General features: G+C 37.5%; 1 protein-coding gene across 1 annotated transcript in view; it reads left to right on the top strand.

The window, feature by feature from the left end:
- Window positions 1-14,543, top strand: part of LOC124605736 (neurexin-4-like) — a 567,593-nt gene extending 553,050 nt beyond the window's left edge. The window contains exons 35-36 of the mRNA XM_047137616.1: window positions 12,655-12,763; window positions 14,016-14,543. Coding sequence (XP_046993572.1) covers window positions 12,655-12,763; window positions 14,016-14,206 — 300 coding nt within the window. The 3' untranslated portion in view covers window positions 14,207-14,543. The remainder of the gene's footprint in view (window positions 1-12,654; window positions 12,764-14,015) is intronic.
- Window positions 14,544-14,892: the final 349 nt, after the last annotated feature.

Below are 14,892 nucleotides of genomic sequence, written 5' to 3'. Positions count from 1 at the left end.
GCAGTATTCTTATAAAAATGAATTTCATACATGTATGTGTCTTTTCATCAACTGTAAAGGTTGTCACAATCACGTAAATAGCTCAGGTTGGGTTTCAAACCAAGTGTTTTTTTAAATATATAATGAATCATAGCTGTCAGCCATAACTACAGGAAACAGCAGGATGTGAACCCTCATTCACTTTGAAATTTAATTGAGATTGAATGTGCACTGCTGACACATTTTTCATTAGCAGTGAGAATACTAAGCCAAGGATAGAGGCAGTGCAAAAGTACTCTAAATGTCTATCCATTTCTACTTTTTCTTTCTATATCCCCTCCAAAGTCATTTTCTTTTGTAGTAGTTTTCCATAAGTAAGCTACGGTACATTTTCCCCAATCTGCCCTCTCAAGTACGGAATGAAAACGTTCCCAATACAGTTGAATTCTTTATCATTCCATGCACTTTTCTTGTTATGTCTCAGTAAATGCTTTCAATTTCTGTACTGCACTTATATTCTATCACTTTAACTGTGATTCTTACTGAAGGATACATAAAATGTGTGCACATTAAAGCTTAATTTGTACACATTTATTTTACTCCTAAGATAATTTATTTGTGAAATGAAAGACATTTTATTTCTATAACTGTAACACAATTTAGCAAGAGAAAACAAGACAATGTTGGGCATAGATAAAAGAATCTTAGCTACAATAATACTGGACAAAAAATTGTGCTGCACCTCATGGATGAAATTCTGTCCATTAACAACCCATGTCTAGATAAAGAATCTGAAATATTCAAGAGTTTCATTACCATGGCTGTCAAGATAGTAGTGATCATGGGATTTACTTTATAACTTGGATATTTGATCCAAATTTATGTATTTTATTAAGAATTATAGCTGGCTTTGCAAAACCGTATCTCTTACACTTGCTATTGGTTGTGGCTATTATATAACTTATTGAAGTTAGCAGCATTATCTTTCCACACTAGGAAGAAAAAAACCTATCATTATGAAAGATTGAATGACATAGTATTGACTGAATATGAAAAAAGATTTAGTCATATAGGATGATTCATTCACATGGTAGATAAAGAAATATTTACCTTTTCTTCAAATTAATGGTATTGGCTTTTTGTTATTGTCACCCATGTTGCTTTAAAATTGTTTGATTATTAATCATTTGTATTCTTAGAATTAAGATTAATTTTAATTCAGAAGGCACTAAATTCATTTAATTATGGCATTATATTTATTATTGTCACCTGACTCCCCTTCAAATTTCATTTTCATAGATAAAATAAGCTTTGTACAGCAGTTTCTTTTGCTACTAATATCCAAAATTCAGTACACAGTGTGAGTACTAATGATGGGGGAATATGAGCATATATGCATTTAATTATTTATTGTAATTCCTGAGAAAGAAGTTTATGTCTCCGTAAAACTCGCCTTTGCGTACCACAAATGTACAAATGTACATTTATGTAAACAGTTATATGTTACAACCACATCTACTACTATGAGGATTATTTTATATTCTTGTGTTTTAGTATGTCACCCTGTCTATTTCTGTTAAAGGAGGTGACAATGTTAAGAGTTTTTATTTATGGTTATAAAAGTTTTATTTTATTGCCTTAATCAGTACAGAAGTGTTACAAGGCAACAAAGCATTGTGTATGGTTGTAAATTCACATGTACTATCATTTCTTAATAGCCACAACTTTGGCACTGTAAGAAACAAATATACATATATATATATTGAATTATTTCTGTCTTTCACATACTTAATCTGAGTCATTTGCATTCTCATCTCAGATACTCAACATACATCAGCAGTATTCATATTGGTCCTGGGTCATATCTTATTTTTGTGTGTGTGTGTGTGTGTGTGTGTGTGTGTGTGTGTGTTGCCCCTCTTCTGAAACTTCCCCTGCTGAAATAATAATAATAACGCATTTTATTTTAGTAATTCTTACTCCATTCTTAAAAGCAAAAGTAATTAAAACACAACAGTTTTGAGCAACTCTGTAGTTCAAAATAAATTTCATTAAATTGATGCCAAAGTAAAAAAACCTAAAACTAAAGTTGGTAACACAAATGCAAGCTTGGAGGTAATGGTGAATCTCCATGCATAAAGTTTAAATGGCATTTCCTTTTTTGTTTCTGGCCTTGTTAATCAGTTCAGCCATTCAGTTTTTGGAAAACTTGTATTTTAAAGTGGAACTATATACAATGCGGCAATGTGATATTGTTTGTATATAAGTTACTTTGCTATAGATAACATTACTAGAGGTGAAACTCATGTAGTAGCAAGAGAATAAATATGAATACATGAGGCCTTTAAACTACTTTCATGATGCTTAAAGAAGTGAGCCACTTACTCACCTGCGCATATGTTCCAGAACTGTAAAAAAGTGTTATGGCTACTTTCACCCAGACACAATTCACTCTTCTTTTTCTATTTCAGTCAATAACTGCCATGCTACAAATGCTCCAGTATAATTAAGCCAATGTGAAATGAAGAGTTTGCTAGTTCCTCCACACGAGGATGTTTCAGATGATTTTTAAAAAAAGATAAAAATGCAACAAAGTAGTAAAAATAAGTGTTTGTATTGCTGGTGCACTGTACCTCTGTAGTAACTGGTCATTGTCAGATACAATCTCTCAAACAGTAATACTGGTCAGGAGAAACAATACATTTTATAATACTTCCATGGGACTCAGAGGTTAAGGAATTTATAGGGACTCTCATTAGTTGTTTCTTATGATTTTGTGGGGTTGTTTAAGATCTAATTTTAATTGCGTTTGTGCTCCCTAGCTGAAATGTTACTACTGGAGTATGGTTCTTTCTCTTGCTATTCCAAATTAGGATCACACACAATCTTCTATCATGTGAAAACAGCCAAGAATTAAGTAAATGAGAATGATGAATGTCATACAAGATTTTTATGGTTAATCATAAAGATATAAAAATTTAATCCTAGAACCATTGATATTGTTCTGATTTATTATGAAAATGTAACTGTTGCACATATTGTGTGTGTGTGTGTGTGTGTGTGTGTGTGTGTGTGTGTGTGTGTTAGACCCAGTTTAAAATTTACAAACTGTGCTTTGGATTTAAGAAATTTACAAACTGTGATTTGGATTTAAGAGCTGACAGCTCAGATACATTTTTTCTGGAGTGGGGCATAAAACTGATCCAAAAAAAGTACAAATAGACACACACACACACACACACACACACACACACACACACACACACATACACACACCCGTGCTCCTACATTGTGCTGCCTAGACACACATTGCTGGGACTGCATTTTGGCAAGTGGGCTGAGGTGGGGGGTGTCATGTCAGGAGGAATGGGTAGAGGGAGACAGAGGGAGGAGGCAGAAAGAGGGGTTGTGCATTGGTAGCTAGTGGTTCAGAGACAGTCAACTGGTTTGCTGGCTATGAATGTGGAAGGGAGGGGTGACAGGTACAAGGGATATGCTTGTGACACACAGTTGTTGGAGCCAGGGGGAGTGGCACATGCTAAATGTGTCATGGGGACATAGACTGGGATGGAGTGACAGGACACAGGAAGGGGAAACTTTTGTGAAGGCTGTGGGGAAAGTGGGTTACCTGAGATGGTGGCCAGGATGATTATTGGAGCAGAAGAGGATGTGTTGTAAGGATAACTTCCTGTTGTAAGGCTAACTCCTATCCGCTTACGCAGAGAAGCTGGTAGTAGAGAGAAGGATCCAGTTGCCCGTGTTGTGAAGCAACCACTAAAATTGGACATACTGTGCTCAGCTTCTTGTTGTGCCAGTCGGTGGTTGACTTTGTTCTTGGCCACAGTTTTATGGTGGCCATTCATTCTGGTGGACAGCTGGTTGATTGTCATACCAGTATGAATCTGTGCAATGAATGCAGCAGAGTTTGTATATGACATGGTTGCTTTCACAGTTAGCCCTGCCTCTAATTGAGTAGGATAAGTCTGGACAAGACTGAAGTAGGAAATGCTGGGTGGGTGAATTGCGCAGATGCTGCACCTCGGTCTTCAACAGGGATATGATCCCTGTAGTAAGGGGTTGGTAATAGGAGTGGCATAGTGATGGACCAAGATGTTGTGTAGGTTGGGTGGGTGATCGGATGTGACGTTAGGAGGGTTGGGAGTGATCTTGGATATGATGATCCTCATTTCTGGGCATGATGCTAGATAATCAAAGCCAAGGTGAAGGATGTGTGTCAGTAGTTCCAGTCCAACGTGATACTGAGTGTCACTCCTTTGTAGCTGATTCTTGAGGTGGTGGGAGAATTAGGGACATGTGAGGATGTGGCGTGAGAAATCTGCTGCAATCACTGCACAGCTTTTTATGATATGACAATCATTCGGTCAAATGGCCACCACCAAACTGTGGCTATGAACAAAGGTGACTGACTTGTGGCAAAACATGCAGTTGAACATAACATGCTCATCAGGTTACCTTCCTTTCAGAAGACTGTTGCACGCAGTGACTGTTATATTGACTTGTAAATAATAGATTTCAGCCATCAGTCATTCTTTTGATTTTTTTTTTTTTTAATTGGCAAATTTAGATTTCATTTAGAAACTAGCCATTCTCAATGCTAAAAATACAACAGGTACATAGTTAGATGATGACATAAAAAAGTTGCAATTAATGGCTTAACTCATATGGTTTGTATATTACATACCACTATCATTTTTGATCAATGCATGTAATGTCTGTTGGTCGGGCTTCATCCACAGTTCATTGAATACTAATTTTTGCGGAGGTCAGGCTCTGTGGAGAACACATAGGTTGGTTACATGGTGCCATCTATGTGAACTACATATAAACCTCAAGGGAAGTAAACTACTTCAAATTTAATTACATAAAATGGAACATAAGTAAAAATCTTACATTGTTGTCTGACTTATTTCATATTTATCATCAAGTAATAAAGTAAAATAAGTCAGACAACAATGTAAGAATTTTAGTTATGACATGACCATTTTCACAAGTGGCCATGCCTCTGATAGGGTAGGATGAGACTGTGACAAGACTTGAGTAGGATGTACTTTTTGGGTTATCATACAGATCTTGCACCTGGGCTTCCACAGGGGTATGACCTATTTGACATGGGGTTGGCAGTGGGTGCAGTTCAAGGATGGACTAGGATACTCCATTAATTGGTTGGGCTGTGGAACATCATTTTGGAAGTATGAGAAGGATTGTTGATAGGCTGTTCCTCTTTCCTGGGCACAGTAAACCCTGATGAAGGATCTGGGTCAATTGTTCCAATCTGGGACAATGCAATGTGGGAGTGACTTTTTTTAAATGAAAGGGATGACAGATTTCAAAATGCAGCTCCTGTTTAATGGTTAATGGGCTTCCCTTATCCCCCTCGCTACACTGAAGTATGTAAGATGCATTACCTGAAGTGCCCTTAATATAAAAATATTGAACTCTCTGTGAATGTACACTGTGTTGATTATTTGTGATAAGTTAAAACCTTGTGCCACTTGAAACTTGAGCCTAAATGTGTTCCTTTCATGGGTGTCCCTTATTTTGACCCAATTTATTTTTTATTTTATTTATTTATTTTTTTTTTTTTTCAAAAAAATTTATCTCACCCCTTTTCTGTTGGTTAGATTTACACTGGAAAGAAATTTCAGCTCAATAGGATGACACTGACCCATGCTGAGCAAATTTTAGGTTTTGTAGTTTTTAGTCAGTGTAAAAGTTATTGATGACTGCACAAAATCAAAATTAAATACCTTTCTGTTTTTTAGGATGTGTTTCGTATTCTTGAGAATATTTTCTTTTCAGTGTTCTGTCTTGCAATCAGGGTACTTTCTATAGTATTCTTGACACAGTGCAAGACATATTTCTCTTGCTCCTCATCTATGGTCAATAGTCCTTGCATTAATTCAACACACCTTTCGGCACAATCATTAACAGCTTCTAACTCCTTAACCATGCCTTTAGTGTCTAATTATGAAGTGCTGCTTGTCCATGTTGAAGGACATTCTTGAATAAAACTACTGTCCATAAACTTCAGGCAAGAGAACAGATTTCTGCTCTTACTTGACACAAAGTCAGTTAACGTTTTCTCTTAAGTGAAGATAAGACATATATTAATGAACTGTAAACAATAAAAATGGTAATTAGAGTAATATTAGACTTACCATATAATGGTCCAGCAAATTCTTCACAAAAAGGAATATATCAGTTTTCTGCTTGTAGGTCCTCTCTGTTCAAATTTGCTACCATTTTGATTTTGGTTTGTATGTCTACTACATCATGAAACAGCAATAACAGAGGCAACTGTTCTGATAAATAAGTTTCCTTATAACTACTTTTGAAAACATGGAATCTATCCTTTTATATGATTTCAGATCTTTTAAGAAGCAGAGATCCAGATGAGGGGGTTCTACAGCTTCACTGCACTGAAACTTACAATGAAAAGAGAGACATCTCTCACTGAATTTTTATTTTCAATAGATAGTTCAATTTATGTCTAACAGAAACATTTTAAGCAATAAATTGCTTTGCTATTCATCTTGCTTGATGCATACTGTTACCTGTATAGAAGAAACTTTAAGGTAGTAACAGACCTTGCCACATTGAAATGGTTACTGGTATTGAAAGATCTGTTGGGTAGATTGATATGTTGGGCTCTGAAATTAAATCAGTTTGAGTACGAGGTAATCCACACTGTGCAGAGCTCTGCGAGTTCACAGTAATGACCTCTCACTGTTGGTTTATCTAATTCACTTTCATAAAAGTTTAACATCTCCTTATTTTCAGACTCATTAAAAAACAGGTTTACAATGTTTTGCTAGTATGAAAATTACAGACACTGATACTTTCCAGATTTCTCTCAAATACTGAAAAAGCTGGTATTTCAGGACTGTTTGTTACACTATGTACTTTACATTTAAGTACACTTTAAAATAAGTTCATGTATGTGACGACTGCTTGAAGAATACACTAAATCCTTGTCCAATTTATGTTCAAGTAAGATGCATGTCCCATTAAGACAGACACTGAGTAAATTGTGTCGCTCCAGAGAATTTGTACATTGTCTTTGACGCCCTAATTTGTTAATGCATTCAAACAGCATTAGCTTGCTCTTTACCAGAACCATTCTGTAATTCTGGAATGCCAATGAGCTGTTCACTGTCCCCAAATGTAACAATGAAGTCTTTCTTGTTTTGGGTCCCTCACATTTAAAGCTGGCAACAGTTTACAAACCCAATGGACGTTAAGAACTGCAGGGATATCTTTCTTGAAAACTGGTTTTACTGTTTCAGGCTGTTCTGTTCTGTTCTCTTCTCCTGTCTGATTCTATGAAGAGAAAATTTATTACTACAGACCTTTCCAGTATTTTGACTAAGTGCCTCTGCTGTGACCTGAAGAATGTATACAGTAAAATGTACAGGAGCTCTTACACTCAGCTGGCATGTATCCAAGGTAGCCATTAATTATTGAGTAATAAAATCTTTGGTACCTCACCTTGCAGCATTCTTCAGTGAACTGCTCTCGGAAATGCTTTCTAAAACCTCATCATGTCAGTTTCATCTGAACTTGAAAATGTCTTATCTTATTCATCAAATGGTGGAGAAAGAAGAACAGCAGAAGATGTAGAAGCAGATGCTGTGCACTTTTGTTTCTCTCATCTTTTCTCTTCTTCCAGTTTTCTCTGCCTCACCCTTTCTTCTTAATGTGCAAGTATTCGGTTTCCTCATGCAGGATAACCTTTAAACCCTGCCTCTCCCAGTTCAATTAAAAGCCTCCTGTCTTCTTCCAATTTGAATTTTTGTAGAGCATTGCTACATATGATATCAAATACACTCCTGGAAATTGAAATAAGAACACCGTGAATTCATTGTCCCAGGAAGGGGAAACTTTATTGACACATTCCTGGGGTCAGATACATCACATGATCACACTGACAGAACCACAGGCACATAGACACAGGCAACAGAGCATGCACAATGTCGGCACTAGTACAGTGTATATCCACCTTTCGCAGCAATGCAGGCTGCTATTCTCCCATGGAGACGATCGTAGAGATGCTGGATGTAGTCCTGTGGAACGGCTTGCCATGCCATTTCCACCTGGCGCCTCAGTTGGACCAGCGTTCGTGCTGGACGTGCAGACCGCGTGAGACGACGCTTCATCCAGTCCCAAACATGCTCAATGTGGGACAGATCCGGAGATCTTGCTGGCCAGGGTAGTTGACTTACACCTTCTAGAGCACGTTGGGTGGCACGGGATACATGCGGATGTGCATTGTCCTGTTGGAACAGCAAGTTCCCTTGCCGGTCTAGGAATGGTAGAACGATGGGTTCGATGACGGTTTGGATGTACCGTGCACTATTCAGTGTCCCCTCGACGATCACCAGCGGTGCACGGCCAGTGTAGGAGATCGCTCCCCACACCATGATGCCGGGTGTTGGCCCTGTGTGCCTCGGTCGTATGCAGTCCTGATTGTGGCGCTCACCTGCATGTCGCCAAACACGCATACGACCATCATTGGCACCAAGGCAGAAGCGACTCTCATCGCTGAAGACGACACGTCTCCATTCGTCCCTCCATTCACGCCTGTCGCGACACCACTGGAGGCGGGCTGCACGATGTTGGGGCGTGAGCGGAAGACGGCCTAACGGTGTGCGGGACCATAGCCCAGTTTCATGGAGACGGTTGCGAATGGTCCTCGACGATACCCCAAGAGCAACAGTGTCCCTAATTTGCTGGGAAGTGGCGGTGCGGTCCCCTACGGCACTGCGTAGGATCCTACGGTCTTGGCGTGCATCCGTGCGTCGCTGCGGTCCGGTCCCAGGTCGACGGGCACGTGCACCTTCCGCCGACCACTGGCGACAACATCGATGTACTGTGGAGACCTCACGTCCCACGTGTTGAGCAATTCGGCGGTACGTCCACCCTGCCTCCCGCATGCCCACTATACGCCCTCGCTCAAAGTCCGTCAACTGCACATACGGTTCACGTCCACGCTGTCGCGGCATGCTACCAGTGTTAAAGACTGCGATGGAGCTCCGTATGCCACGGCAAACTGGCTGACACTGACGGCGGCGGTGCACAAATGCTGCGCAGCTAGCGCCATTCGACGGCCAACACCGCGGTTCCTGGTGTGTCCACTGTGCCGTGCGTGTGATCATTGCTTGTACAGGCCTCTCGCAGTGTCCGGAGCAAGTATGGTGGGTCTGACACACCGGTGTCAGTGTGTTCTTTTTTCCATTTCCAGGAGTGTAAACTGCCTAAATTATTTATGAACTTCTCTTCATGGCACTAAAACACATCTTGACACTTTTTTCATTTTTTGCAATTTTCTCCAATTCAAATGCAAATTAATAAGTTTTTGTGAACAGTGCTGAATAGGTCTTGTTAGAATTCTTGCTTTCTCCTAAAATATAATGCACTCCCAAACCAAAAGATCAGATTTTCACTAATAGTTAATTTTATTTCCCATATGTTATAAAATAATACTTCCAGCACCTGACTATTTTATTGTAATTTGTGTCCAGTTATTTAGTGTATTATATCTCCTATTAAAAACTCACCTTCCTTTTCACTGCATAATTGACATGACATCTTAAACAGTGATGGGAATATACATGTAACACAATCAGTAGCAACCAACTAATTGCAGTGTTCATGCATGTACTGATAAGCTGAGGGGACATCAGCACAATAGCTGTGACCAATGTGAAAGATCATGTTCCTCATGCAAGTTCTTGCTAAAGTCAGCACGATTTACAGTGCTTCAGTCATTACAAAATTTTGTACAGACATGTTTTAGACTCATTCAAAGAATATTGGTGTGTGACTGCTCAAAAATATTAAGGAACATGCTAATGCATAATGCACTATCAGTTGTGCTGTCTGAGCATACCTCATCAACCAGGTTATCAAAGCTTCCACCTGCTACCTATTTGGAAGTAATAGGAAGAAGCCTGTGACAGGTCAGGTCATTGAGATGGTCCATGATGTATGCTCAGGCATCACAGTTGATAGTGCTTCACCCATGAAAGGTAGATACTGAGACTCAACAAACAAATTGTAACTTTCCACCATTTTAAGAATCAGATAAGACATTTTCAAGTGCAGATGAAACTGACATGATGAGGTTTTAGAAAGCATTTCCAAGAGCAGTTACACTGAAGAATGCTGCAAGGTGAGGTACCAAAGATTTTATTACTCAATAATTAATGGCTACCTTGGATACATGCCAGCTGAGTGTAAGAGCTCCTGTACATTTTACTGTATACATTCTTCAGGTCACAGCAGAGGCACTTAGTCAAAATACTGGAAAGGTCTGTAGTAATAAATTTTCTCTTCATAGAATCAGACAGGAGAAGAGAACAGAACAGAACAGCCTGAAACAGTAAAACCAGTTTTCAAGAAAGATATCCCTGCAGTTCTTAACGTCCATTGGGTTTGTAAACTGTTGCCAGCTTTAAATGTGAGGGACCCAAAACAAGAAAGACTTCATTGTTACATTTGGGGACAGTGAACAGCTCATTGGCATTCCAGAATTACAGAATGGTTCTGGTAAAGAGGAAGCTAATGCTAATGGTCTGTAATTAGTGTGGTATTTATTTGACACATTCAACAAACACCCTGAGGCTATTGATGACCCATATTCCTCACTCTATCCATTCTTCCAGAGGGTCACAGCATCATTTCATCTCATCATCCACACTTTCTCTTTCTGTTTTGTCTGTTCTTTCTAATGATTTCTCTATCAGCTGTTTTGGTTGTACATTCTTTTAACCATATAACTGTACAAAGGACACTTCCTTTTTTTTCCTTTATATCTGTTTTCTTATTTTGTGTTATCATCTTTGTGTGTTCTTTTCCATCATTTCTGTCTCAAATATATACTTCCTTCATCTGGTCATCCTGTAATCATACTCCTAATATGTTGTACTTTAAGACGTCATAGTTTTCTTTACTGTTTCTCTTGTGCAGAAGTTTTTATTCTTCTCCAGGTCTGAAGAGTTTGAGTCACTTTTCCTGATATCCCAATAAGTTGTGTCAGTCTTTCACACATTTATTCACATGTTTATCTATCTAGTTAAATTACACATTTAAAATTAGATCATTCATATTTGCTTTTCTCATTCTCAGTATCAGTGGTTATGTTTCATATTTTTAAGTACCATAGCAGTTTTTATCTTCAGACTCTGTACCATTTGACTCCAATAATTACTTATTTTATGAAAGGGTGTCATTCTTTCCACAGCTGAAGATCATTATACATCACAATATGATTTGAAATACATGTTGTCCTGGAACATCATAGTAGATTAAAACTGTGGGCCAGATCAGGACATGTACATGGTCTGGAATATAGTCTTCATCTCCCAGGAAGTTTTGAAACAGTGCACTCTCTGCTCAAGGGTGAATTATTCATTCTGGAGACATATTGTTCTGCTTATATGGAACTAAGTAATGAACACCAAAGAATGATTGCAAGACAGTTTGTATTTTCTAACCATGACCCATAAAATATTACTAATAAAGGGTTCAGTTTATAAACTAACAGTAATCGAGAAGTACAGCATAATATTTTTAAAGTTATGCAAACTATTTACATTCACGTAGTAACTCCTTATAATGTTGCAGGATAAATCTGTGGCTCTAGCATAATCAGATTTACATCACATTCCAATATTTTCAGGTGTATAAACAAAACCACAATCATACTCTACCATATAGTATTGATGAGCTAGGAAGCATTGAATTCACTACGACTCCATATGCCTGAAGTGATACGGATGTTCAGACAGAAAAAAACGAGTACTGCTTATATTAAAGGTGAACCGGCAAATTAGCAGACAAAAATGATAAATTTATAAGGGACAGTGTAGCATGAACTACTGGGATAATGCTGCATGTTATTTCCTTATGTCACAAAACTGCACAGAGTATGAAGTGTACTTTGGGTGCAGATGTACAAAGTATATATTTTCACAGTCAAATCAGAGATTCGGAAAATCTTGCTTACAGTTCATCTTCTAAAGAGATGCACAATCTTCTAAGAGCATCTTGCATGTCACCTTACCACAGCTATTGAGATACAAGCAGAGATTTGATTCATAATTAATTCAAGTATATTTTCAGTTGTAAGATGAAAGAAGAATCACAGAAGTAAACTTGTAACACTATCTGAAGCTTCCCTGTGCATCTTAAATTTTCTATCCTTCTCTAACTGCATGTGAAACTGTATGTTAAACTCTTCTGAGAAACTTCAACATAGTTCTTAGGATACCAAAAACCAAACTTTGTTTCCTTGTAATTTATTGTAAACAGTATGTTTTGCTGTAATCCAAATACGTCATTCATTTAACAGAGCCTACTAAATTAAGATATGTAAAAAATGGGTTGCCTGTTGGCAAGAAAACTATGTATTTCATTTTTACGTTTAGACAGGTTAGATGCATTGACTATCAGAGATAATCCAACTTATATAATTTATCGGTATTATTTTGTATGTTGAAGTGTCTCTTTGCATGTTGGGATAAACCTCCTCACTTCTGGGTTCTTCTCACATTTGAGCATGGATCTTTCCTTGTACAGTTACATGTCTCATTTCTTTTATAATGTTCATAATTGTGTGTTGTATCTATGTTTTAATATGTTGTGTGTTATCAGGGGCAGGGTCAAAGAGCAGACGGGAACACAAATGGGGTCAGTAGTGTGTCTCAAGTGAGCTCTCCACCACCTTTTCCACCAATTCCTGAAGAGAGAGTGGAAAACAGAGGTTAGCACTGTTAGGTAACACTGTTATGCAATTTATATATCTATTTAAAAAATTTAAGTTAAGAACTAAGGGCATAAATAAGAGGCTGTGGTAAAACAGACATGTAAAACTCTTCAAAAGCAGACATTGTGTCAAAACTGACCCATCAACATAAAATAGGGGATAATGAACCTCAAACTTTTGAAAGCAAAGCTTTGTTTACTATCCATTTAGAAAAAAAAGAAGAAAATTAAAAGAAACCAGATGAGAAATGGTATAGAAAGATAACAGAAATGGGAAGTGATTGGGCAGTTGGGCACAAACAAAAGTGAACTCTGTGTTGCATAGATGAGATTGAGCACAAACCAAAGTGGCTGTCATACTGGTACAGATGAGGTTCTATGCCAACAGAATCAGTTACAAGATGGAACCAGAATTGATAAGAATGAAAGTGGCAGAAAATGTGAAGGTTAAGACGAGGAAACAAACAATTGAAGGTTGGACTAGTAAAACCAAGGCATGGAACAAAGGGAATAAGTTATCAAAAAGAAGAAAGAAATGAGTGGAACTGAGCAAAAACAATTTTTTCAAAGTAAAAGCATAGCTGAATTATCAAGACTGAAGTAGAAATAGTAGAAATCTGTCTTTAGGTGAGCCCAATTGTGCAATTAAATGTTACCATTTATAGATTTACAAAGAATTTTGGATTAGAACAAAATTTTACCCAAAATGTTGTATATACTGCTCCACAACAGAATAATGACAGTAATGTAACAGCCTGTTTGATTCAATTCATTATCCCAATTTTGTGTTGGTGTTACCATTGCCACAATCTTTGCTTTCATTAACTTCTGAATTTCAGATCTGATAACAGAATCTGTTGACTCTGATACTTTTTATAAATAATATTTTGACTTTAATCTTCAAAAACTTTAATATTCTGTTAAGAAACACATAATCTGTTGTTCTTTAAATGTAATAAACTTTTGATAGTGAAAAAATAACATGTAATTTGTTACAGTATCTTCCTATTTCATTTCTGTCATTCAAAAGCAATTAATTTTTGTAGTGGCCTTTCGGCTGTTGTTTTATATATATACCAAAACAGTCAAATATTTAAGTCAAAAGAGTAAACAACAAAGTATATTGATAGAATTAAAACTGTGATGTTTGCTGTACTTCCATAATGCTTTTTGAAAGTTAGAGAACATAGTCAACTCTTATTCAATTTTTAATGTTAGGGAAACTAAAACTATAAAAAAATGAATTTCAGATATGATAGCACCAGGTAGTACATCTGAGGCTCTAAAACCACGACTCACACCTGGTGCAAAACTATCACCCATATTTTTGAATGAAGAGCGACGCACATTTGAGAATCCAATCAGTTACCTTGGAGGCCCACGTCTTCAGTCTTCTGTTGCATCAAGAGACAGCAAGGAGTCAGTGCTCTCACTCGACTGAGTGTTTCATAGATGTGTGTTAAAATTATGAGAAAGGCAAAACAAACAAGAAACAGTGTATTATTTTTTGTTGCCTCTGTTAAGTACTGCTTTGACAGGATATATTTATTAAAAGAAGTTCTAGTGAGTGGCCAATGGAAGTGATTTGTATATATGAACTTATGACCTCACTTACATTGGAAAACTGTGTGGAAGTGATAGGACAAGAGGAATTTGTGTATATTCTTTCATACTGAGCTTTAAAAGAGTATTTTTGAATGTGGTATTTTAATCTCGATTTGCAAAATATGTGGAACAACTGCAGGCACATCATAGAAAATGGCAAGAAAACTGCAATTTGGGGGGTGGGGGTGGGGTGGGGGGTGGGGGGGGGGGGAGGTAATAATGTTACATAATGAAAACACAAGTTGGAAGCTGTATGTGAAAACCTGTTGGCTACTTTCCTTTTAAGTTCTCTGCCCAAAGGTGCCATTTAATTGACACTCTATAAACAGGCTAAATGTTTTGTTACTTACGATCTTTGTCATGTGTTAGCACAGTACGTATTTTACTTGCTGTAGCTTGTTGTTTGAAATTGTGTTGCTATAGCTCAGCTGTTAATTCTGTTAAATGAATGTGATTTGATTCTAGATAATTCTGTTGTAGTGTGTTGTTCTGAGTCTCCTACAAAGTAAGATATATTTTCGT

Source organism: Schistocerca americana, chromosome 3 (genome assembly GCF_021461395.2).
Source record: "Schistocerca americana isolate TAMUIC-IGC-003095 chromosome 3, iqSchAmer2.1, whole genome shotgun sequence".
In the NCBI taxonomy this organism is placed as follows: domain Eukaryota; kingdom Metazoa; phylum Arthropoda; class Insecta; order Orthoptera; family Acrididae; genus Schistocerca; species Schistocerca americana.
Note: the sequence above shows the minus strand (reverse complement) of the source record. Positions and strands in the feature narration are given on the sequence as shown.